General features: G+C 40.6%; 1 protein-coding gene across 1 annotated transcript in view; it reads right to left on the reverse strand.

Annotated features, from left to right (window-relative positions):
- Positions 1-12,919: 12,919 nt before the first annotated feature.
- The window catches only part of TCF7L1 (transcription factor 7 like 1), a 94,286-nt gene continuing 81,447 nt past the window's right edge, over positions 12,920-25,758 (reverse strand). Inside the window, exons 6-13 of the mRNA XM_054997544.1 lie at positions 24,882-25,014; positions 24,522-24,624; positions 22,579-22,662; positions 21,480-21,623; positions 19,877-20,036; positions 18,913-19,020; positions 17,345-17,405; positions 12,920-14,045 (exon numbers count right to left, since the gene is read on the reverse strand). Coding sequence (XP_054853519.1) covers positions 13,609-14,045; positions 17,345-17,405; positions 18,913-19,020; positions 19,877-20,036; positions 21,480-21,623; positions 22,579-22,662; positions 24,522-24,624; positions 24,882-25,014 — 1,230 coding nt within the window. The 3' untranslated portion in view covers positions 12,920-13,608. The remainder of the gene's footprint in view (positions 14,046-17,344; positions 17,406-18,912; positions 19,021-19,876; positions 20,037-21,479; positions 21,624-22,578; positions 22,663-24,521; positions 24,625-24,881; positions 25,015-25,758) is intronic.

A 25,758-nucleotide genomic window follows, 5' to 3' on the forward strand; every position in this document is an offset into this window, starting at 1 on the left:
AGCCTGACCTGCTCTGTGTTCTGAGGTAGAACTATCCATCATTTCTCCTCTCCCCCTCCTCCTGCCTAATAAATTTTGTTCAGCCCATGCCCCAAAAAACTGCATGCCAAGAGCACAGGTGCATTTGCTGAAAAGAGCTTGCAGAGCAAATTTAAAATGACTCATAAAATCATGCAAAGCGTAAAAGCTACAGGGGAAAGCAAATATCCTTCCACCCAATGACTTGGAGCAAAAATTCCAACTATGGTGAAGTCAGATTCTGCGCAAAACCCACCCAACTTCAATTGAAAAGTAATATAATTGGAACCAATTCTCCAAGCTATCGGTTAGAAGTTGCCAGGGCAAAAACCAGGAACCTAAAAGTTTGTATTGCTGCCTTGTGTGGTAAGCCAGCAGAGCTGCAGGCTCAGGAATTTCCTGGGTAAAATGATCCTAAACTGAAAAGCAGCAGTTCCTAACCTGGTGCCTGGTGTTGCCATGGTGTGCGCTGTGTTTCCTGGTGGCTGTTGGCATCCTGAATCTTGGGGTAAAGTCCAAAATATCCGGTATGGGACAGAAAAATGGAGCGTCAGATCACACCCTACCAATTGACTAGGAAAGTATTGCGCTCATACCATCTTCCCTAAAGCAAAGAAGCAATGACAGCTTTTCTTCACCTCTGCAGTGCAAGTGTTTCAGAAGAGCCTACGATCTTTGCATCTGCAATGACAGCCCATTTGGAAGCAGCTGCTTCTGTTGCAGGCCAGTGCCTGGTTATGATTGCCATTGCCTTCCTGGCAACCATTTTGTGAAGCCACTCATTAGCCTTTTCAAAATTCCAGAAGAACCCTAAAGGCTCCACAAGATTGGGAACCCCTGCTGTAAAATGGCTTCTACTCACACATGGTCAGTCATTGGCTCCTTTAGATCTAGATGGACTATAAAGGCTTCCTGATCAAAATGGGATTTTGCAAAGTCTCTCCTGCTGCCTCACAAAGGGACAGTTTGCTAATGAATCTCCCTGGAGCTGGGTTGATGAACTTAGGTATGGAAATGCATGTTCCCAGAGACAAATTATAAACTTATCAGTGCTAATGGATTGCTCCTCAATCTTGGGGTGAGGATTTCATCACGGAAGGAGAGTATCAGAATGTGCTAAGAGGGGAGATTCAGTGAGACCCTTTGTCATGTCTGTGCCCCATCCATGCCATTATTTTCATGCTGAACCAGTAATGATGTTCTGAACCAATGTTTCATGCTGTAACTTGATGTCATATTACCAATGCCGTTATCTAATGGACTGTAGAAACTCTCAGTGCTTCTGACCTTGTACCCTGCTCACTCTCATGCACTGTTATGTTACAACTTTGATCTCCTGCTTTCTCAGTGTCTAGACATGATAGTACAAATATGTGAGATGTTCTCAGGATGCGTTCGCGCCAAAAGTCCTGTTTGGCTTAATGGAGGGGGAAGGAGTAAACGTGTGAGTTAAGAGGAAGGGTTTTCTCACAGGTTGCCATTCCTGTCAAATTGATCCTTACTGCTTAGTAGCTTACCTTGCTTCTGAGTAACCCTATGGACATATCTGTGGAAATGATTTGATTTCTGAATAAAACCATTTAACCAAGAGCTTTGATTCTTGCTGCAATGGTACAGGTATCTATCTGCCATAGCCTGCCATCCATAGCCTGACACCCTTTCTTATCACGGCTCACGCCTGCAGCTGGTGGGGCCATAAATCAATCACCTCGGTCTTCTGCATTTTCCATGAACACTCCTTTCATGCCTTACACTCCCGGATGGGACTTGGCAGCGCTTTGCTTAGCCGGCTGGAATTCCTCTGATGCAGATCAGGCTGTATTAATCCAGGGCCCCTGTGATTTTTATATCACAGGCCTATATTAAACATAGTGGAGGCTGGGGCCAACTGCTTACAGAAGGTGTCAGCTGAAGACCACATGGCAGCCTGACAAATATCATAAAGAGGAACTCCTTGCAGGAATGCTGCTGACGAAGCTTGTGCCCTAGTTGAGCATCAGACCTGCACCTCTTCTGTTACCAGAGAAGATGGGTGTGGGTGGTTAAAGGGCAATCCTGTTAATATTTCTGTTTTTCTGTAAGTTGCAGGGATGGAAGCTGGAGTTATCTAGACATTGTGTGCAATGTCCAGTAGATCTTCCACTGGTGGGAAGGCTATCGAAGCAGGAGAGTCAGGCTTGTAGCACCTTACTTTTTGGTTTTGGAGTGGATGTTGAAACATCCAACTCAGGTGCTCTGGCCATGCACAACATCTGTTCTGAGAACAGGTGATAATCTTCTTTTGAGGAAGATGATGTAGTATCTCTCACGGCCTCCTCTGATGATGGATCCAATGGTAATTCAGAGGTGACATTGGAACATGAAGCAACATCCTCCTCGTTTGAACCTGAAAAGGCAGGTGAGCACGACTGATACAGAAGAGGTGGAATGGAGAGACTGCAAGAATTGCAGTGATCAGAACTAAAGAAACCAAACAACATGTGGGGTTGGAATTGGTGGAATCGGAACTGAAGAAGGAGCTGGAAACTAATGGGATCTGAACCGACTGAAAACCCTGAAACTGCAGGGACATAGGAGCAGACTGCAACCAATTAACAAAGTCTTGCTGGTTGTTTGCAGGTGCCAGTATTGGAACAGAGGGCCAAGACACTGTCAGTTGTGAAGCCGGCAGTATAAAAATATAATTATGTTGTTTGATATACCCACCTTAATATGAAGCGAAAACGTACTTTATTTATAAAGTCGAAGGCAAATTCTTGTTTACAGCTTTATGGAAGTGTGATTATTGTGTGTCTTATGTTTATTGTACAAGGCTATGCAACTAAAATTAAATAATTTTTTTTTAAAAGATATGATGCTGGCAGTATGGACACCATGTGTGATGGCCACAGAGCAGGAGATGGTTGCTGTAGACCCAAATATTGAGAAGGACTTTGAGAGGACGCAGGAAATGGTGTCAGATCCATAGCAAAGCTCGGTGCCGGGAAGTCTTCAACGGGAGTATAGTCCACATCACCTTCATGCAGAGATGGGGTGTGAGACGGTGAAGGAGTCAGAGGTGGGATAATGACTTCTTCCTCAACAATTATGGATGTGGTGGAAGTCAGGAAGCAACTGCGTTTACTGCGCGTAGCAGATGATGACCGCTTCTGATGCTTGCTTTTCACTTTTTTGGCAGGTGGTTCAGAGGTGGCATATTCCGGATGAGCCAGATCTGGGGAGTGGTACCTTTTTTGTTCCAATGAATGAGATAGCAAAGAATCACTTGCTTATGAATGGGAATCCAACAAGAATGGCTGGAACTGACAGTCAGTGTTTGGTCAGATCTGATGATCTGGCCCTCAGAACTGAGGAAGATGGTTTGGATTGGACCGATGGCTCGTGGCAGATGACTTTGCTGTTGGTTTGTCCAAGCTGGAAAGTGCTTTCTCTCGTAACACTACTTTGAGCCGAGAAGCCGTGCCACTTCTTTGGCAGTATTTGCACCCTGACACTTTATGCCCCTCTCTAAGGCAAATCAGGCAGAGGTCATGTTCATCTGCGTGAGGCATCTTCATCTCACATTGTGAACATTTCTTAAAGATTTTTGAGACATGATGAGAGCAGAAACATCCAGAAACAAGGAGAAAAAGTAGAAGAGAAATACAAGGGAGCTAAGAAGAACCTCTCTTGAGGGCAGAAAAAGAAGAACTGAAAGAAATGGGGGCGCTCCGCCTAGCTACTTGTTTTTTGGTGGGAAAGGGCTGTACGCATGTGCAATGAAGTCTCAATGTGGGACTGCACAGAAGAACAATGATGAACTGATCTTAAGGAGGGCTACCAAGAATGAAAACTTTGTGCACATAAATAATCCTTTGAGTTGGATACTGTGGAAAGTTTCTGCTAATGAAAGGTAGTATTTTTTTTGCTAATCCCTGCATCCTTTTACAGACCTCTGACTCTCCTCTTAGGTTGTTCCTCTGGAGTCCCCCGTCCCCCAGGAATAGCATTTCAGGGGCATTTTGGGCTACAGAGGAAGGGGAGCTAGAAAGTCATGATCCACAGACAAAAAGCCTTTATATCCGTGGAGATTTATCATGGGATCCAAGACAATAAATGAAGGGCATTCTGCTATCCCAAGTGACTACCACATCCCGTTCACCACAGCATCCTTTCCAGCACTGGAAGCAATCCAAAGATGCACCACTCAATGATTCATCATTAGCGCTCCAAAAACTTACATCGCCCAACACCCACCATACAGACCAACAGCCCTACCACTGAGTCTCATTCAGAACAGATAATAAAGTCTTCACCTTGCTGGAAGCATATACATATCACCCATTCCCTTCCCCTGAGGGTTAATTTGGTCAGAATAGAAGATCAAAAGGAAAAACAATTAGCAAACTGAAGAGTTTAATGATGCTAATTAAAATGTATTAAGTATAGCCTCTGCCTCTGCACCAGCTGCTTGGGCAGGCAAGTGGAAGGCTGGGGGGAGCTTCTACTTCACCCTGATGTGGGGAGTTGGGAAGGAGGACATCTGGCATTCCTCCCCATAGTCTGTCTCAAAAGGTGGATTCAAGGAAATCTTCATTTTGTCTTGTGCCATTAGAGGGGCTTGTATTCAGCTCCCTAATTAGTGCTTTAGCTGCATGGTTCCCCTGAGACCTCATTAGGCATTTCAGTTAGTGAAAAGTCTGATTTGAAGAGAAACAGAGGAGGGGAAAGGTTGGGAGGATGTTACTCCAGCGTTGACCGTGATTAGTTATGCAAGTGAAGGTGGCAGAAGAAACACACACCCCATACCAAAAACTTAATAAAAGCTCTGAACAGCAACCCAGATGGTACCCACACTCAAGAGGCTTATAACAAGCTATTTAAAATGTTTCACCCACCCCAGGCTCTTAATGAGCTGTCCATTAGATCCCCAAAGAGAAGCAGCCATAGTTTTAGGACCTGGCTACCCAGTTCATTATTTCAACACACACACCCCAAATCCTGATGTTTGGGGCAAATGAAATGAAAGAGCAATAAATTGCCATGTCACCCTGTATAGCTTTTGGTGTCTCATACTAATACTATCTCCTGGGTGTGTGTGTGGGTGTGTGTGTGTGGGGGGGGGGGCCTGCATAGTTCGTGGAGGTTTGCTGTTCCTGTATCTTGTCCCCTCTTGTGCCCCTTTTCTCAGCATTGCATTCTTGTTTATATATCTGGCTCCTGAAGGAAAATCTGAGAACTACTGGTAGTCCGAACAGCAGGTTAATACATAACCTGGCAAGAACAATTGCTGGATGTTTTGGAGGGTTTTATTTTAGAGGGGGAAAGGATGGGGGAATAGTGTAAGCACAGTGAGTCCAAATAATCAGCATTAGCTATATAATTAGCTATGTCAATTTTTATGATTGACCAAGCAGTGAGTATTTTGAATTTAACTGTTCAGTATTCCATTTGTTGGTTAATCTTTAATGCGATATTCCTGACGAAGACTGAAACATCCTACATGAAATTTGCAACATACTTCAAAGCACAAGTCTATGTTTCAGGACTGAGTAATAACTCTACATTTTGCAACTATTTTCAGAAGACAATGCAAAATACCACACAATGTGATACATCCCACAAGTCACAAACACCAGAACTGGACATCAGAATAAATGTTGCATGTGTGCATAAATCACCATTTTATGCTTAAGGAATGAGCGCCAGCTGAGATGCTTTCTTGCTGGAATTTGTCCTTCAAGCAGAATATTGTCCTGAAGGTGCACAACAGATATAATTGAGATATTGCTTTGTAATATGATATATATTTTGCCATTCTCTTTGAAACTGAGCTTGAGCTAGGGCTCATACTTGGCTGGGAGACCCAAAGCTTAATCCTAGAGCTCATGCTCTACGTATAATAGGTCCCACATTGAATTTATTGAAGCTACATTATGATAAATCAGACTTGTCACATCTAGCTCCAATGTTTATTTAAATATTCATACAGTGCTTTTCTACCCAATGGGGACCCCAAGCAGTCTACAACATTGTTGGCCCTGCTTCCATTTTATCATCACAGCAACTAAACTGTGAAGTAGGTTAGCCTAAGTGAAAGTGGCTGGCCCAAGGTCACCTGGCCAGCTTCTATTATACAGTGGAGATTTGAAACTGGGTCTCCCAGAGCATTGTCTGACACACTAACCATTACACCATACTGGCTGTCCATGCCTCAAGGATGAGAAACTCTCCTATGTGGTTTAGAAGGATGGACACAGCTGAAAATTGCACAAGGTATTTCAGGAGCCTGTATGTTATTTTTGCCACTAAAAAAACTTCTGAATACATGAAGTTGCCTTATAGTGAGTAAGATGACTGGTCTATCAGTATTTTCTGCTCCCACTGGCAGTTGCTCTCCAAGGACCTGATTGAATCTGGGACTTTCTGCATGCAAATCAGATACTCTACCATTGAACTACAGGCTTTCCCCATTGTATGATGTCTTGCAAGTTCAGCATGTTCATCAGCTTGAAAAAAGATACATAAACCCTGATAAGCAGCAGTTCTAAACACAAATATATCAGCATGGCTTCAGAAGAGAAAAGGGTCATTACGTACTGAAATGCCACAAAGCAAGGCTTGCATTTTGCATCCGCTACAGCTGCTACTAGTTTTTTGGGCCCTGCAGGCCTCTTTCTCTGTTGCTGCTGTTGAAACAGGCTTCTTACTGTGTGCTGGTTCTGGCTAGAAATTCACTTCCTGAGCTGTGACATCAGAGCTCTGGCTTAGTTTTTTGGGGGGTGGGGATGGGGGTGAAGACAATGAAGCGTTGTGTTTCACTAAGTCTCACCTGAGAAATGAATTCGATTTCATTTGGAAATGAAAGCAGTCACTTGAATAGGAAAGTGCCCGAAGGATTGTAAGCACAGAGCAGATTCCAAACAAAAGGAGTAATTAATTAAAACATTTTAGTTCAACAACGTTTTGGGTAGTAGAACCTCAAGAGAGGTGGAGTTTTCAGTTAATATTTCAATACAACATTTCCACTGTTATAAATCTGCAAACTAATACCAATGGATCAAGGTAGATCTTATCTGCTTTGAAGACCAGACTGGAAGAAGTCGCTGGAACTTGGCATGGTGCACAATAGACCTGCAATTAAGCACTACAGCTATTCTTCTCGATGAGTGTTGTATCTGGCCCTTTTAAAGAATAAGAAATGTTTTGAAATCATTGAAAGAGTATTAGCTTACAAGGGAAATATGCAATACTGGGGTTGGGTCGGAAGCAACTTAACGGCACATAACAACAACAACCAGGGTTAGAGTGTCAGTTGCAAGTTTTTGAAAATAGGCTCAACTGCTTCATTTAACATTATTTTCTATACCTTTCCAACCAACCAAAGAAATAAACAAGAAAGGGAAAAGGAACATTTTCATTAGTTTAGACAGCTCATTCGGCCATTAGGGAGAATGGCTTTAAAATGGCCACTGAATGGAACCCCATGGAACGTTTCTAAAACTGATTACATAGTAGAAATGTTAATCAAGGGCAGTTTCTTGTACTTGTGATAGTTACATTTCTGATGAAATGGTACTTCATTTAGAGATGGTCAACATATAGTTAACCAATGACCCACTAATCTGTCTGTTGCATATCTAATACTAAAGCGATTATATGTAGCATTGAAATTTTTAGCAGTGGCCACATTCGGACAGTATGCCTAATAGCATATAAAACTGAGAGGCTTCATAAGGTGTAGAAAATTATCACAGCAAAACTTAACAATATTTCAGATTCAGTGATTAAATATCAGACTGTAAGCAAAACCAGTGCTATCACTATTGGATTACTATCAGATCACAATCACATCACAGCTTTTAGTTCAGGATCATGGTCTTGCATATGTAGTAAGTCTAATTTGAAGTATCTAAGTGACACTTAGATGTAACTGTTTAATTTCAACATGTGTTTAGCAATAAGGATCTTCTATTGGCTGAAGATATGACATTTTTAAAGCTCAAGAGATAAATGAAAAGCAAAGTTTTTGTTTGAAATAATGCCGAATTTACCTATAATCAGCCATGCTTAACATGATGGGTGACTGTAGGCAGGGGGAAAGCACAAGGAACAAAAATTGAAACGGTGGATTTGTAAAAGAGGAGCAATTACAAAGTAAAGAAAACACTATTGGAAGGGATTTTGAAATACTTGCTTAAATAGCCCTTGCTTAATAACTGTTTTCTAAGGACACTAATTTTTGCTAAAAACTCCAAAAGCAGAGTAAACATTTGGGGAAGAGGGGAGCATACCACATATGATGTTAGCATAAGCTACCAGCAGTACCTACTTGGGCAATCTTAATTTGTGTACCTTAATTTGTGTATTGAGATGTTGTATAATAGGCTTTATCACATGAATATTTATGCCAGTTTATATCTCAACTTGTATAAAAATAAGATACATTTAAAAAAGTATTTATTAAACAGGTTACAGATATGTGCAAAAAAGAGAAAACATTTCTAAGATACATTGCCAATCTAAATGCCCTTCCATTCTGCCTCCATGGCAAAAACAACCCTGGCAGCAATAATAATATGTAAGGCATATTCATTTTATTTTAATGACATAAAACATATTTCAGATGCCAGGATGCTGATTTTCCCAAGGTCTAGGCCTCCTTCATATGTCACTTGACTGCAACACCAAATGATTTGAGCTATCTCAGATCAAACACCAAGACATAACTTCTGTATCATCACAAACAGAATGCTTTTCAAGGCAGTCCGTTTTCTGGAAAGCAAGTAACTGCAATCCTAAACAGAGTGACACCCTAAATCCATGGAAGTCAATGGTCTTAGAAGGGTGTAACTCTTCTTGATTGCTCTGAAAAAATGCATGATCTGGCCCTCTGGCTGTGACTTAGCTGTGACCTAATTGTAGGCTCTCCAGTTCCAATGTTAACACACCATCAACTTTGCACTGGAGAAAAAATAACAGGGAAAAACAGTAAAGGCTAAACCCCAAGGCAGTACTGTTATTTCAGCAATCCAGATTAAATGCTAACATCTATAGTTCTCTCAGATAGAAAGGGAAGGTGAGAGACTGAACAAGCCTTCAGTGACCAGAGTGATGGAGTACTATGGTTGTGCAAGGCTAGTGGGCCAGGTGGATAGTGTTCATGAGCCTCATTACTTTCAGTAGCCTGGTGGACAGATGGCAGTACAGTCTGCGATTACTCGAGGCAATGAAACTATCTGGGATGCAGTCAGGACATGTACACTGTCTTTTGGATGATGCAGGTTTGCCTCTTGATCATCACTTGTCCCATTGGATGCCTGATAGGAAAGGATTGTTGTATATCCACTACCACAAAGCTACCTAAATTCACAGTGACAGTAACAGAATTGCACTGATCAAATGGAAATCTGATTTTCCTTCACTTCCTCTTCTCATGAAAGATGCCAAGTCAGAAGTGCTGAGCTATTGCATGCTCCAGGCACCATACGGAAGTATCACACTTATGAAGAATGCACTGAGTTCATTAGCTACACAGCTTTGTTGAGGGTGTGAGAACAGGGGAGCTTAACAACTAAGTGACTTCATGCCACGATATCTGCTCCAGCAGCAAGGAAAGCAGACGTGTCCCTGGGCACATAAACCTAAAGGCTATTTTACCAATTGCATCCCTTTAGCTAGGGTAGAATCCAAGCCCACCCGACCATGGTAGCTCGGCAAAAGCATCCTAACAGATGTTCTTTTCTGTATGGGAAAATGTAGTGTAAAACAAAGAAATATTCTCCTACTGAAGCCCAACATCTGTTTGAAGCTGTCTGGCCCTGGGTCAGACTTTAATTATTCTGACAGGTCGCTTCATGCCCTTAATTTTCCATGAAATCTGATTCAAGAGACTGCTTGTCTGCAGGCTGCTCTTGGGGTTCTCAGAATGAGGTTGCACATGACCCAGGTGATCCTAGCCAAATATCCGATGTTTTCTTGAGACAGACTTTTTATTATCATTGAACTTCTGCTTCTAGAAAAGAAAGGCTATTGTAGAGTTGTTAATAACTTGGATTCCAAGAATCCCATTTTCTGTGAAAAATGATGAAGACTGATTTTCGTTGGTGCTTGCTGGATCCAGTTCTTGCCAAGTTTTTTATACCTTCTTGAAGCTGCATGCTCAAACCATGTGGTGGATTCAGATTATTTCTTTGCCTCTGGACTAGTCTTGCTGCTACTTCTTTTACTGGAGATTATGTTACTGATACATTATTCTTCTTTTTCATTTTCTTCTATCAGCGCAATTCTGATGCAATAGATAACAAGCTCTAACATAGTAATATTTTTCTAGTATGACTCAACTGTCAATTAGTACAATTAAAAAAACCCAATTTAAATCCCAGTCCAAATAGTCTTAGTGGATTTCATTGTTGAAACAAAGCAGCTTTCAGAGATTATTTTCTAGTGCAAAGATAATTTTGAGCCTGGCAACTGTAACTGACATTAAATAAAGTTCTCAGTGGAAGCCACCAAGATGCAGCTTGTAAAATATCCTTTAAAAAGCAATTACAATTTCATCATATTTTCTCATTTAGAGCAACCCAAAGCATTGGAGTAATAAGAGGTTGAGTTAAGCAAACAAGAAGCTTGATTAACTTCATATGCCAAGGAATGTGTTACTGTTGCTGTGTGTCTCCTGCTAAATACTTGCAGCATTTGAAAGAGAGAAGCATACTTGAAAATATGCAGTGCACACACATCAGGAACCATGATCAATCATATTTCCCTGTGCAAGAAATGGGTTCCCAGGTATGGTGCTATAATCTTGCTAAAAATAACTGGGTCTGTCTGGTGTATACCTGAAGTGGAGGCTACCTGTGAATGTGTTCCACGATATAAGGTAAGATACAAATGTAGTAAATGTTAAGGTTAACCAGGAATCAAACAGAAATGATAGACAAAAATAATTGCTATTTAAAGTGTGGACCAACTAAAACTAGTATAAGGACTCTCCTTGAGCCATCCTTGAGCTAGATGACAACTATATGATCACCAAAAACTGTTCTTAGTCATGACTTGATGCTGAGATCTGAAACAATATTTGCGCAGAAGAAGCCAGAGAATATCACTAAAAGCTTTTATAGGCTTGCTAGATTTTGCCTAGGTCTTCTTCAAGGAATTCAGTCACCTATTTTTTAAATGGAAAGCATTTTCAGGTAGGAAACCCTTGCCCCATAAAAACTGTGTAAACATATACTAATTGTGTACACGTGTATTTTTGTTCATGCATGTACAGTGAGGAATTACACATAGTCTGGAGGCATAGCCACAACTGAATTTGAGAAGTACCCTCACCTTCCTTTTTAAGCATTATAGTTGTGCTGCAGCCCTTCAGTTAAGCATGTGTGGACCAGATGAGCACTTGGATAGGAAGCTATTGAGAGCCCCACACAAGTCATCCTGACCTTGTTTAAAGGGATTGTGGAAGAAATAAATAACTCTGACCTGATTTCAAAGAGTTAAGTTCTGACATACACAGCTTTCAGCCAAGATATTGACTGGCCTTTCCCCATATTAACGTCACAGTTCCTCACCTGGACTCTCTAATGCTGGCCAGCAGTTGACTGTTTTCTAGAGAACTACTTGTATCATGAACATGTATCCCTGTATCTGGTGTTACCAAGAGCAGGACAATCCCTTATTGCAGACCCTTATACCTGGGAACACACAGTGAAATTTAGAAAGTGGAACACCCCCCCCCATATATTATACCAAACACCGCAAGAATGAACATGTCACTTACATAAGAAGCAAACTGTTTAGAATCTAAATTGTGAGCCTACCAACAGAATTTATGACCACCAACAATCACTTAGAATATAACTGCAAACTTTTACACATACTTTTATTATAATAACCATTACACGGTTGCTATTTATCTTTATTCTTGTTTGAATTAAGCCGGCTTTAAAAAGAAATTCAAATAATGAAATCTGCCAACTTGATTTTTGTAAAAAATTAGTGGCTGTGAAGATGCAAGATTTGCTTCCTGATCCAGATAGGAGATGCTTGACCTGGAACAGTAAGGCAGAAATTGGATGCAAATCCAGATGCTGTCTCATCACACTGCATCATTGCTGATAGGATGCACATTCAAATATACATTCAGGTGAGTGCAACCCTTTTCATTCACAGTAACTAGCCATGCATAAATATTTTACATGTGTTTACAGCTGGATTGGGCCATTGTTAACATATTAAATTCATATAAAAATCCCCATTCAGAAAGATGTAGATTTCATTACTGTAGCCAGCTGGAGTAAATTTACAAGTGCAGCTAAAGCACATTAAGTAGCCTTACCCATGGTCAAGTTATATGGTAAGTTAAAGCAAAATACGAGGAGTTTCAGTAAGTCATTACTGAATGTATTATTTAAGGTTTAACTCTTAAGGTTATTTAAGGTTTAACATCAGCTCCTGAAAACCTCCATTCAAGTTGATTTACCCTGGTTATATATTTTTTAAAATGGTCTATGGTTGTTCCCTGACAACTAGCAGGAATCCAGAGATCGAGAGCAGGCAAACTGGATGTGGCACCTATTCTCCAGAATCATCTGTTTCTGCTCCTCTGCAGCCCCTGAGAATGATGCAACTAGATACAGTAGCATCCAAAGCACTACTATAAGACTGATTGTCGGCTACATTCCCATCACAGAGGCTCTTAGGCTTGGCTATCACTTGTGCCTATGGAGAGGGATGAACATTATCTCTGTGCCAATTCAGAATCTGAGGTCAAAAAACTGTAACCGAAAACAAGAAGCAAGGAGGCACAATTGGTCTGATGAGATAAAGGAATGAAGGCTACTTAAGGAGGATAATGGGATACAAGATGGAGACTGTTGTAAGCTCATTGCACTCTCTCATTGAACACTCTCACACAGAAAGTTAAGATGCAGATTTATTTTCCTTCGTTAGAGTAACAGGAAATCCCCCAAAGCCCTTTCTCCTAGTTCCTGCTATACAAAATAATTTGGTGAGGAAACAGAGTGGATTGTTCTGCCGTTTTTCTGGGTGATCACTCCAAAGTACAGGAAAAGGATCTGGTCTTCCTTAGGGCTGGGCAGATTTGATGTGTGTCAGTGAGGCACCACATCTGTCTGATATTCTGTCTTCTGGTAACTATTGGCAGTCTCTTAAAAATGATGGAACTGCAGATTGGCTGGAGTATGTAGCGTAAACCAAACACTGCCTGGCCAGGGGAATGGGGAATAGCAAAAAGTTAGCAATATAACAAAACATGCAAACACCACTGAGAGATGATCCATCTGTACAAGTCCATGTGCCAAGGGGCACTGACAGGAACAAAAGACATGGCCTGCCTTCTTTTGTTTTCATCTTGCTCATGGTTTTGTAAAAAAATTTTTGTGGGAATTTTTTGTTTTTATTTTTTTAAAAAATAAAAAAAATGGTCTTTAGACAGACTACTGAAAACAACTCCGAGAGTAGAGCACCTTCTTCCTCAAGAGTCACCTTATGGAAGAGTTCAGAAAGGGTCAAATATTGACCAATAAATGGCTTGTTTGTAATCTCAATTGTGGCTTCAGCAGGGATGCAGGATGGGAGTTTTCCTCAGTCAGTCGGTTTGGTTACCAAGGATAGCGGTTGGGCCTGCAACACAGCCAAGGCAGCCTGAGGAGAAGGAATGGCTGCAAAGGAAGGAGGCGTGGTCAGGAGAGCTGTGGGGGCAATTGAGGAGAAGGGGAGGGGCCTAGAAAGGAGTGATGACTGGTGGCTAGTCAAGCTAGAGGAAGAGGCGGCAGCTTTGCTCGATAGGAAAGAAGCTGAGTGCAGAGACAGCTGGGCTCTGGCTTCAGGTTTGGTGGTTAGGGAGAGGGGCTGAGCCTGTTCAGAATGGGTGGCAGCAGGAGCTGCAGGCGATGCCAAGGCTGTGGAGGGGGTGGCTGGAGAATCTAACATGCTGCCATGAGAGGATGCAGGGCTGTCACAGGATTTCTCAGCAGACAGGTACTGCACACATGGCTTCTTGTTCTTTGAGGCCACAGAATCTGTTTATGACAAAAGCAAAATTATTTACTAGTTAATTTCTTTCCCAACTAACCTCTGCAGAATCAGACTAGGCCCCAAACTACCCTTAATTCATTTTATCTTCACAGTAAGTCTCATGACAGCTCAAGTCCAAGCCCTGCATTATCCAGAGCACCATGACAGTAAACCCTGACCAGTCAGGTAGTAAACTAATCAAATGCTTGCAACGAAATAAGGTTCTTTTAAGTCTATCTAAGAGAAGGCATTTCTAGGTAATACTGCAACAGCAGTACAGTTAGGATAACATCTAAAGCAATTTGGTTGAAACAGAGTAGCCTTTTTATAGCATTGGAGACAATATTCCTTCAAAGAGATCTTCCAGAAAACTGTACTTCAAAGATATTGAATAGCTTTGGGATATTTGTGAGTCGTCTTGGTTCTGTTTGAGCTCCCACACAAACAAAAGCTAAAGCTGAGCCGTATTTTTAAGAACACAGATCCTGAACTTTCAAGTTATTGGAAGTGACATGCCTATTCAGAAGTTAAAATAAGAACTCTGCCATTTTTTATTTTTGTCCCAATAACCTCTGGTGCCAGTCAAGATCTTTTTTGCACCCTGAATAGTTTAATTAAGCTAAGTCTACATAATACCTTTTGTGCTCCAACTGAAGACTGTAGCAATTTGTAGACTGAAAGGTTTTCCCCATAATGTCCAACATAACTTTCTCTCCCTCTTCTCCCCTTTTTTGTTTTTATTTTATTTTATTTATGTCATTTATAGTCCACCTTTCTCACTGAGACTCAAGGCAGATTACACAGTGTGAGATTAGTACAGTCAATTTACTTTACTTTGCTATCACAATTTCAAGGATATTTCCATAAACAATGCCAAAACACAATTTTACAAAGACATAGCATTAGTAAGAATGCAACAGAGAGTAGAAGAAATGCTGAAACAGAAAATAAGCAATTCTAGGGCTGACATTAGACCACATGAAGCACAAGTAGCTCATAAGAGCACATATTTAAGACAACAGATAGTATATAAGGCAACATAGTGATGAAGTCTATGGTTTTGCTTAACATCAAGCCTGATGAAGAGTTTAGGAGACTTGAAAGGTTACTCACTAGAAATGGGCATGAACCGGGAAAATGCCATGAACCATGGTTTGTCGAGTTTCACGAACCACAAACCACAAACTTTCACGAACTTGCCCCAGTTCACGAACTGGTTTGTTTTGTTCGTGGTTTATCACCTCTGGGGGCTCTAGAACAGCCCCCTTGACACTCAGAGATACCAAACTCACAGGGAGTCTTCAGCAGACTCTCCTCCAACCACCTTCCAAATTTGGTGAAGCTTGGATTTCAGATGTCCAAATTACACACTCCCAAAGCAGCTGCCCCCAGGAAAGTTCCACTGCAACTGACTTGCATTGGCTTCATTGAAATACATTGCAGCACCAAAAAGTTGCAATGAAAATATGGGATGGAGTTACAGAATCTTCCTCTGAAGATGAAGTTACAGAATCTTCCTCTCAATCCCATGTTTTCATTGCAACTTTTTGGTGCTGCAATATAATTCAATAGAGCCAATGCAAGTCATTCCACACTGGTGGCCGTCATTCCAGCCCCGGAGCAGTTTTTCTGCTCCCAGGGACTGTCCTCAGAGGAAGATTCTGTAACTCCATCCCATGTTTTCATGGCAACTTTTTGGTGCTGCAATGTATTTCAATGGAGCCAATGCAAGTCAATTGGCAATGGAACTTTCCTGGGGGCAGCTGCTTTGGGGGTGTATAACTTGGACATCTGAAATCCAAACTTCGCCAAACTTGGAGGGCGGCTGGACAGGAGCCTGTTGGAGATTCCCTGTGAGTTTGGCATCTCTGACTGTCAAAAGGGCCATTCTATGGCCTCAGAAGTGATGAACCACAAACCAAACGAACCTCTCTAAAGTTCATCATGGTTCATCAGAAATGTGCTCCCATGAACTGCTGGTTTGCAAACCATGAACTGGCCCAGTTCGTCACAAACTTTGGTTTGTATTTCAGTTCGTGCCCACCTCTATTACTCACTAATTCCTGACACATTGGGCTATTCCTGAGACTGGATTTATTCTAGACTCAACAGGGGTAAAATTTGTTTGCCATCTAAAGGGAAAATAAATGAAATTCTACACAGAGAGACAAGAAACTCAAAGGCGGAGCTTTTTTCTCCTCCTCTTCACACTTCTACTGGTTTATCTGATAATCCTCATTAGCATTTTGCTATCCCTCTGATTTGCAGGATGCTAGATAATGCTTACAAAAAATTATAATGACAGAAACCATTTACTTTTCATATGTATGAGAGTGGGGACACATTTCAATGTTAACATTAGGAATTTTTATCTGGCTGTTTCTGTTCCAGTGGAAGAAGAATTTAGGCTGTCATCCTAGTGTTCGATCAAGGAATCAGACAGGCCACTTCCTTCTATAGTACTCTGCTTATTAGCCGAGATCAGCATCAGATGCTATTCAAAGATTAAGTGACTGGCAACTAAAGACAAAACTTACTCTGTGGGGCCTTAAATACTTCCAAGTTCATTGAAGTCAATGGGCTTAGAAGGGTGTAATTCTTTACAGATCTGTATTATTAGTTATGAAATGACTCCCCAGTGGTGGCTCAGCTGATACCTAACTTGTTAAACTTTAAGTGCCAGGTGGAAGCTTCTTTAATTTTTCCAGGCATTTGGATGTCTGTACGTGCAAGTATGCTTGTTCTTACTGGCAGCTGTTATTTGATGTATCATCTGTTTTCCTGTTGTTTATTTGCTGCTTTTACTCTGCTGCCCTTATGGTTTTTGATATTATTTTCATGTTTTTAATCATTTATACTGCTTTACTGATAATGGAAGCTGCCTCAAACATTTTATAGAAGAAATGGCTAAGATACATTTTAAATAAATACCACTATGAACTGCAATGCTGATTCTGTGAACCTAGACAGATCATGTGAGGAAGGGCAAGAAAGGTTATATCAGTGCTTAGTTCTCGTGGCCCCTTCTTACACGCCCAGGGTAATGCCAATTGCCACTATGAGGTCAGGAAGCAATTTTCCCCAGGCCAGTGTGGCTAGGGAGCCTGGTGGTGTTTTGCCATCTTCTGGGCATGGAGCAGGAGTCCGTGTGTAGAGAGGGTGTGTAGAGGGGGAGGTAATTGTGAATTTCCTGCACTGTGCAAGAGGTTGGACTAGCTGACCCTGGAGATTCCTTCCAACTCTATGATTCTAAGATCCTATGAACTGCATCCAGCCTATGTAAAGATAATGTGCTGAGACTTACTTCCCGTTTCTTGGATTTGCTGTTGAGGTTGTTTTTCTCTTTTTCGCTTCTTTTTCTTACCCTGCCATGCATAAATCCACAAAAAGTGATCATCATAAAGAAAGGTAGCCAGTAATGTAAAAATACAACAAAGTCTGCCTTTTAAGTTGAAGCGATCAGGGGAAACTGGTAAGGATCTAGATAAGGAGTTATCGCTAGTGCTGAACAATTCCAGTCGAACAGCTCACACAACTAAATGTAAAACAGCAAAGAGTAATACTAGGTTATTAAGTAAGTTTACATGCTATCACTATAATGTTTATTTTGGTTACATGCTGCCTGGGAACCCAAACATATGCTTTTGCCAGAAACACTTGAATATGGTTTATATTTTCTGGATCTACACTATTATATAATGACAGCCTGTATAATTTGAATTTCAGTGCAAATACTGCATAACTCTTTGAAATACTGCACTAAGTGAGGGACAGCCATATGCACAGGAAGCTCTGGCTGCTATGACAAGAAAGTATCATGCAATATATAACATACATATTGAATGAAGCTTATGATCACAAGAACAGGAACAGTAGGCCTCCACCAGAAACATGCTATATTTAAAAATGTGAGAAAGCCCACAAAAAGCATAACAATAGGAAATGTCATTGTGAAAGTACTCAGAAGTCACAAAACCAAAAAACAGAGTGGCAGTGTCTTAAAGATTTTACAAATGAAAGAGGCAAAAGCAAAATAAGGAAATTATTGGACAGGGGTACACAGGTGGAGAGATAAACGTATCAGACATACTGATAAGCAGTTATCACAGCAACCTCTTATCCTTTATCTAATTATCTATTAATATGGTGACAATGAGAAGTTTCCAGGAAGCACTTAAACAGAGGCAACAAGGGAGTTTTTAGGAAGCAAACTGGTGTCTTGAGAGAAAGTAAGGAAGCAAAAAAGGTGGTCAGTGGCAATTTCCACTATAGGACCAAATGAAACAATTCAACAAAACCCTCAACCTTGCTTGTAATACCCCTTGCAAAGATGCCTTGCTATTATTTCACAAAAATGAGCAATACATGAAGCACAGAAAAAAAATCTTTATAAGTATAATCTGGATCTAGTGCAGAATATGGCCGTTTAAGGATTGATTCAATTATTCTTCATTTTAAAGCAAATATCTAACCTTTATACTTAATAAAGAATTTTTTTCCAGATGTCTAGTGAACCCTAAAGTCACACACCAAGCAGGGCTTTCATTTGTTAGTAGGTAGTTTCCGCCATCTTGCATAATTCCCTCTGCTACTATTCCTTGCCCAAACTTGTTACTTGATTCCAGCTTCCATATTCTTCTTCTCGGTCATTACCCTTGCTTCACACTATCTGTAGCACAAGCCCTTGGACCACCCCCAATCTCTTGCTCTCTTTTTTAAAACGTCACTCTTGAAAGCACAATTTTGAAGACCTACAAAATACAAAGAAAACTACTTAACGTGTGTTTGCAGAGCTGGGTTCCCTTGAAGGCAAACCTGAATTTCTTGAGCATTGAATACACACACACTCACACCTGCTTGATTAGGACTTACATAGTTATCTCGTGCAGACCAGGTAGGGTATAGCTGAGAATGAAGCTGTCGCTCCTTCCGGGCTAGTTCATAGTACTTGGCTTGCTCCTCACGGGACAACGAATGCCACTGAGGTACAGGAAAAGATTGTGAAGGCTGAAACACCTGGTGAAGTTTGGGACACCATCTCCCACTTTTAAGGCAGGACTGAAATCCATGTTTTCCCTTTATACATAAAGACCCAACAATGCAGTTACAGCTAGAAATCCTATGTCCCTCAGTTCTCTGGAACACAGCCCCCAGCCTCTTTGCTGATTCACTTCTTTTCTGCCAATATTGTTCAGCTTCTCCTACTACAAGAGCCAATACAGAGAGTTATCCATTTTTATATTATCCTTGTTCTCTACTTTTCTCATGTCCTATTTTCTTTAGACCCCTGTTTTTGAGCCTCCTGCCATTGTTCCAGTTCATTAATCCACCCTGTTTCTTACCAGCCTTCCCATCACTCTTGTCCAAGTATACATAGACTGTGCAGTGATGTGAGGTTTCCTCAGAGCCCTTTTTCCCAACTGCCCCTTCTTCCAATCAAGTCCCATGTCCACTGCCATATTCCTCATGCCACCTTTTCTTTCACCTATCTTTCCACCAAGTTCCTCTTTCTCAGTCCATTGCCTGCTCAGCATCTTTCCTGACATTTTGCTTTGCAGTTTCTGACCCACACTTTCTCTATCTCTGGGAATCAGCTGTTCCCAATGTTCAGCTGATCCATAAAACTACTCTAGTCCTTGTGAGAAGTTTATTCCTTGCTTGTGATTTCATCACAAGATGATGTACTGCAAATCTTCTACGCACCAGATCAGCCATTGTGTTCATTTCACTGCCACAAGATAATATAATATAGATACCACCCACCTCTGCATGTTGTTCAGTAGCCTAAATGATGGGAAAAGGGATTGGGTAGAGAAGCCAGTTATTTGTTTTGTACCCTTCTTCCTAGGATTTGATTGATAGCTGCACTCTCCTTCAGTGTACATTCTGCCACCACCTTGGCTCGCATCTCCTTCATGTACAACATAAACGCATTCAGAGGTTTCTTTATATGTGGTTTCTTCTCCTCCTCCTTTTTGACAATTACAGGTGTTTTTCTGGAACAATGATATCTTTCATTACAGTCCCATAGTCCTGATCATAACCACAGGCTTTCTCCTACCCATAGTCCTGATCTTAACCATAGGCTTTCTTCTGCCTGTTCTGCAGGCAACAGGTGGAAAGATGATTAGGTGAAGATGGCTTCTTTTTAATGGAAACCTGGTCAGATGGCTAAACCATGTAAATACTGTGATGACATTTTATGCCTGTAACCCAGAGAGGGAAACTTACTATTATCCCTGTAGCGAGCTTTCCCCTCTGTAGCTGTCATAATTAAGGTTTCTTATTTCACAGAGTACAGCCATCATGTAGTGAGAATTCCTACTCCACAGTCTTGGTGATGGTTATGGGGAAGATACTCAGTCTGTCATGGCTGTACTCATAAGGTAAGAAGAACTCAAGTTATAGCATGGTGGTGTGAAGAGGATCTATGTGGAGATCTTGACACACTGACACAGTATTCTACATCATCCTCATGGCAAGAGTCACTTTTAATCTATTCCATATATCCTAATATCTCGCAGCAAAGGATGGGCCCCTAAGAGGATAAAAAAATCTACACAATTTTAGCAGCCAGTGGTATAATTTATTTTAAGGTGGGTAGCCATATTGGTCTGCAGTAGAACAGCAGGATTTTAGTGCAGTAGATCCTTAGAGACCAACTACACTATATCTGAAGAACAGAGCTCTGACTCTTGAAAGCTCATACCCTGAAAATCTTGTTGGTTTCTAAGGTGCCACTAGACTCAAATACTGCTAATAAAATTTATGGTTCTGCAAACATAGGAACAACCCTAGATGTGCAAAAAACCCTGACTTTTTTAAAAAATGGAATGTGTGTACACTAACTCCCCGCTCCCAAACAGTAAGCACACAGATATTGCCACCCAAAAAGTAGAGTTTAAGTGCTGGAACTAGGGAGAAAGCAGGGATTGGCAGTGGATAACTGAGATCTCCCTTCCTTGACAAGTCCTCTGGTACCAGGTATAATAATATCCATACAACTGAGAGCTACTGGCCATTCCTGAAATATAGGAAAGTGGCAATGGAAAAGTATGTATACAAGTGGGTACTGTGGAAGCAGATAGAAAGTGAGAGATGAGTCCTTAATCTTGAGTTTTGGAATCCAGCCTCGCCGTGCTATTTAACATATGCTGGCAAAAATCCCGCTGGTGTTCCATGTTAACCTAAGATGGAGGAAAGGAGGGAGTTGTATATTTTAGATGAGCCACCATAGCCAATTCAAATAGTTGGACCACTTTTTACAGCACATATAAAACAGAGATAGGCTGGGGTGTAATGAGCTTTGGGAGAGGGGATAAACTGAAATAATAAATCCAGTGAAAATTAACAGTGTTACATTGATAGCAATTCTTTCTCTATTGCATTTCATTACAAAATAAAGCATCCAGACAACACCTAGATATCATATTACTTACGAGTTCCCTTCAGGGCTCAAGCTTGGCTGTGTGGGCTCTTGTTTAACTATGGGTGACACAATGGTGGGATGTGGGATTCCTGACGGATGAAGTCCATGAGCTGGAGGAGGAACCATGTGTGGAGAAAATCTGCTGGACATCAAGCTAGTGCACAATTAAAAGTAAAATGTTGAAAGTAGATTCATCTACTTTAAACATTTCATACATCAGCAATCATGTACCCATTCCCTCACACCCAACTTTTCAAAATACCCTACCTATTCCCCCTTTCTCTAATTTCACAACAATTTGCCAACATCTACAAAGATCAGTGAAACAGATGACCCAAGGTTTACACAGAAAATCAGGGGCATATCTTTTAACAGCAAGATTACTTTCCCTGCAGATAATACCTGAACAGAATTTCTTCACTGCTCCATCTCTTCCTCTTTTGCTTTTACTCTGAACTAATTTTAATTAAACTGTTACTATTATAAGAAATCTATTTCTGTGCATTATTAGAAATACAGTTGTGAACTCATTTTCCCTTGTGGCCTTGCTCACTGATAAGCAATACCTTTACAACTCAGCACAACAAAAGCACAAAATTGCTAATGTGTCTGAACACAGAATCATGGGGGGCATGTCTGTCTCATTCTTTCCTATGGTTTTACTTTCCATTCATCATGCTGCTCATGTTGACAATATGAGTTGTTACAATTCTATAATGATTGCAAATATCTAACATAGGACAGCATAAAGTCCTTCCATGAAGGATTTGAGTCCAGTGGCCCCTCTGAAACCAACAAGACTTTCAGGATGTAAGTCTTCAAGAGTCAAAGCGTCCTTCTTCAGATATAATCCCCGAGTAGGACATCCCCTTCTTCAGATACATCAGTGGACATCCCTGAGCCTTTATATCCCAGGCCAGACTACAGGCTTCAGACTATGAATGGCTGTTTACATGATGAACATGCCACCTCAAAGACGGTAAGAATATTTGTTCATAACAAAGCATTCCATCATGTAAGCTCCCCACTCCCTGCAGTTTAAAATAGTACAGCCTAGACAAAGGTTTACCACCTCAGATGTGAAACCTCAACAGTGCATTTGAACCTACCTGGACATTGACGCATTCATAGCCAAGGCAGGATATGGGTGTCTGAAACCACCTGGAGGAATGGAATACACTGGCTGTCCTTGCCTAAAATTGACAAGAAAAAAACAGAGCACTTTCATCATGGGGCCACAAATACAAGATTTTTTATTTAAAATTACTACCTTTCAAATTACCTGGCTATGAATATCAATTCGTAAAAAAATATACCCGTGTGTTAAAAATTAAAATGAGGGCTACCAATATTTTATTAATTAAATGGGTCAAATGACACACAGATGTCATGTTTGGATTTTCACCTGGACACGATGTTGATGCATTGTGACATTACACCCCCTTGATGCACCCTGAAAGCCCCAAAAGGTGTCAGGCAGTGTTCTGGCATCTCTAGTTGGCACTGAAATTGTTGAATTCCCTTCTCAAAGAAGTGTTCGTTCTTTTATGCACCATCTAAAACAGCTTTGTTAATCTGTTAACCGAGGTAAAAAAAAACAACCTCTCACTTCTAGAGAAAGGTTTTCAGTGGAGCTCTCTAGCTTGTTTAACTGCTGCTGGTTGGTTTTATTCTGGACTTTTAAATACTGCATAACTTTAAGTTTCATGCAAGCTCCTTTGTGGACCTTATGCATTAAAACATTAAATAAAAACATAATTTGACTAGAAAAACGAGACAAATCTTGCAAAGAATAAAATAAATAAGATGTACAAACAGTTCCTACAGCTTCCCATTCATTTCAGCACAGGTGGTTAATCATGTGTGGAGCACCTGCAGAGGTCTGGGCACTGTATGACCACATTTTCTTTCATGCAATGCAAACTCCCAAACCTTACATTGCAGATAAATTTTACTAAAACCTTGATCAAAGGATAGACATAGGGAACGTTTGAAAAGTTACTTTTTATAAATCTTTCACATAACTGAAAAAGTTACATTCTTACACAAATAACCGACTTGGAATACCCATGTCTTAGTACAAAGCTCTAAAAGGATTGCTAGCTATCTGAGAAGGAAAAAGCTATCAATGACTGTTACTAACCTACTGTTGGGACTTGAGACTCCAATGTTAACAGGTTTTTTTTTTAACCTTCAGGCGGTTTGGAATCTTCAAAGCCTTAATTAACAATAAGCCAACTGACAGTGCAATAGTAAGCAGAGTTATATCCTTCCAAGTCAACTGAAGTCAATGGGCCTAGAAAGGTGTAAATTCTACTTAGGATAGGTATTCCTTCTTTCTGAACACCTTTCCCAATACTACTGGAGCTTTCCCAATACTACTACTTATGTTTCAGTGCAAATATATGAATACATTGGAGTACTGAATGTATCTTACATGAATTAATATCATAAAATATATTTCTGTTTTCTTTTTGTGAGGTATTGTTTTGTATATTATGCAGAAACTTTGTGGTATTGAGCACTGAGTACCTCCTCAAACACAATGATCACAATAGCATAGCAGTATAATAGCAGATTTATACATGTTTACAAATCCTTACATTTATATATGAATGTAATTCTAAGCTCAACTGCACAGTTGTTGAATAATGATCTAGTGATCCAGCAGCTAGAATGTTAGGTTTAGATGGAAGAAACCCAGATTCAAACTTTTCTGTCTTGGAAAAATCCAAATATACCTCACAGGTTGTGAAGATATAACTGTATGCAATTAAGTTTGAACTCCTTAAAGAAAAGGGTTGCATAAAACTACAGTAAATAAATAAAATACCATTTATGGGTAGTGAAACTTAATTATTTTAATGCAATATTTTTCTTGGATACCATAATAAAGCAAAGTCTATTAAGAACTCTGTAGCAGATGATGCTGGTTAACTCAAGATGTACAGTTCATGTACCGAAAGATGATGAGCTCTCCATAGTGAATAGAACAGCCTTGATGAGAGAATGTGCAGCAAAGAAGGAAAATATTTAGAGTGATGATCCTTACTGTGGTACAAGCCACCCCAATGGATGAGGAATTTGCCCAATGGCACCAGGAGACAATGGGTAATATGGAGACAGTTCTGAAGGGTGAGGTGGTCGTGGAATTCCTGAGGGTAGAAAAAAACCAACACACGTTAAACAGTCAGGGTGCACCCCAACCCGACTTTCATTCTCAAATGGTTCCTACTTTCCTTAGTGTTTACAAAAATTGGAATTTCATTGGACATCACTTCAGGTAAGCTTACTTCAATATTCCTCTTTGTTTCATTCACGTTAATTTCATTTATTTACCCAGTAGTATCTTTTCTGGTAATCCCACACATACCAATTTAAAAAGGCAATTTTCTCATTCCGAAAATCTTACCTGTTTTGGGGTCAATCTCTGGGGAAAGATGGGAGGGTGGGGAGCCAGGCGAGAAGTGGTCATTGCTGTAGGTGATAAGTGGCGTCAGTGGGTGCATGTGATGTGGGTGTTGCACCACGGGAACTTTGTTTGACTACAAGGGAGGAAAAAAGGAAGGATATGTCTGCATTTTACTGTACAATTCATTTCCATTTAAAATATTCTATCATCTAAAAACTGAAGGGAACAGAGGCAGCTGGTTCATTAGGGCAAAAGGGTACTTCTCTACCAAGAACAGCTCCTTGCCTCCTTTACAGTAGAAGAGAAGAAACATAACAGTCCTACTGAACTTCCTACTAGTCCAGGGCTTGCAAGTTGTCAGCTCAGCTCCCTCCCTAATCAGTTTTATAGAATTACCTGCTTCTATTTCTGGGCCTCAGCCAAGTTCCCCTTATACTCACAGCTAGAGGACTCCCCCATTTTTCTTATAAATACAGGTTCTTTACTGGGACAAAACCTATGGATGCCCCATGTGAAAATATAGAAAGAGGGCAAGGAATATTGAAATCATAAACAGAACAAGATTGATACGCATGGTCAATGAATTTTTATGGAATTTATTTACTAATCAGAGATTGACCAATCAGAGATTGTACCAGTGGGCATGATTTTGCTTAAGCAGGGCCTGATTGGGCCTCAGGCCTTTGCTGTACTGCCTATTTCCTAACTTAGTAAGGTATGGGCGGGAAATGGGATTTTTTTGGTTGATTACTGGAGTTGATTGTTTCCTGGCTCATTTGGCCTGATAAGGAACAGAAAGAGCAAAGGAACTTAGCTGGAGGGTGTGGTATGATTTTTGGGGTATAATTGAAGATAAGGGACACTGAGTTGATTTATG

This window comes from Eublepharis macularius, chromosome 14, assembly GCF_028583425.1.
Source record: "Eublepharis macularius isolate TG4126 chromosome 14, MPM_Emac_v1.0, whole genome shotgun sequence".
NCBI classification, from domain to species: Eukaryota; Metazoa; Chordata; class Lepidosauria; order Squamata; family Eublepharidae; genus Eublepharis; species Eublepharis macularius.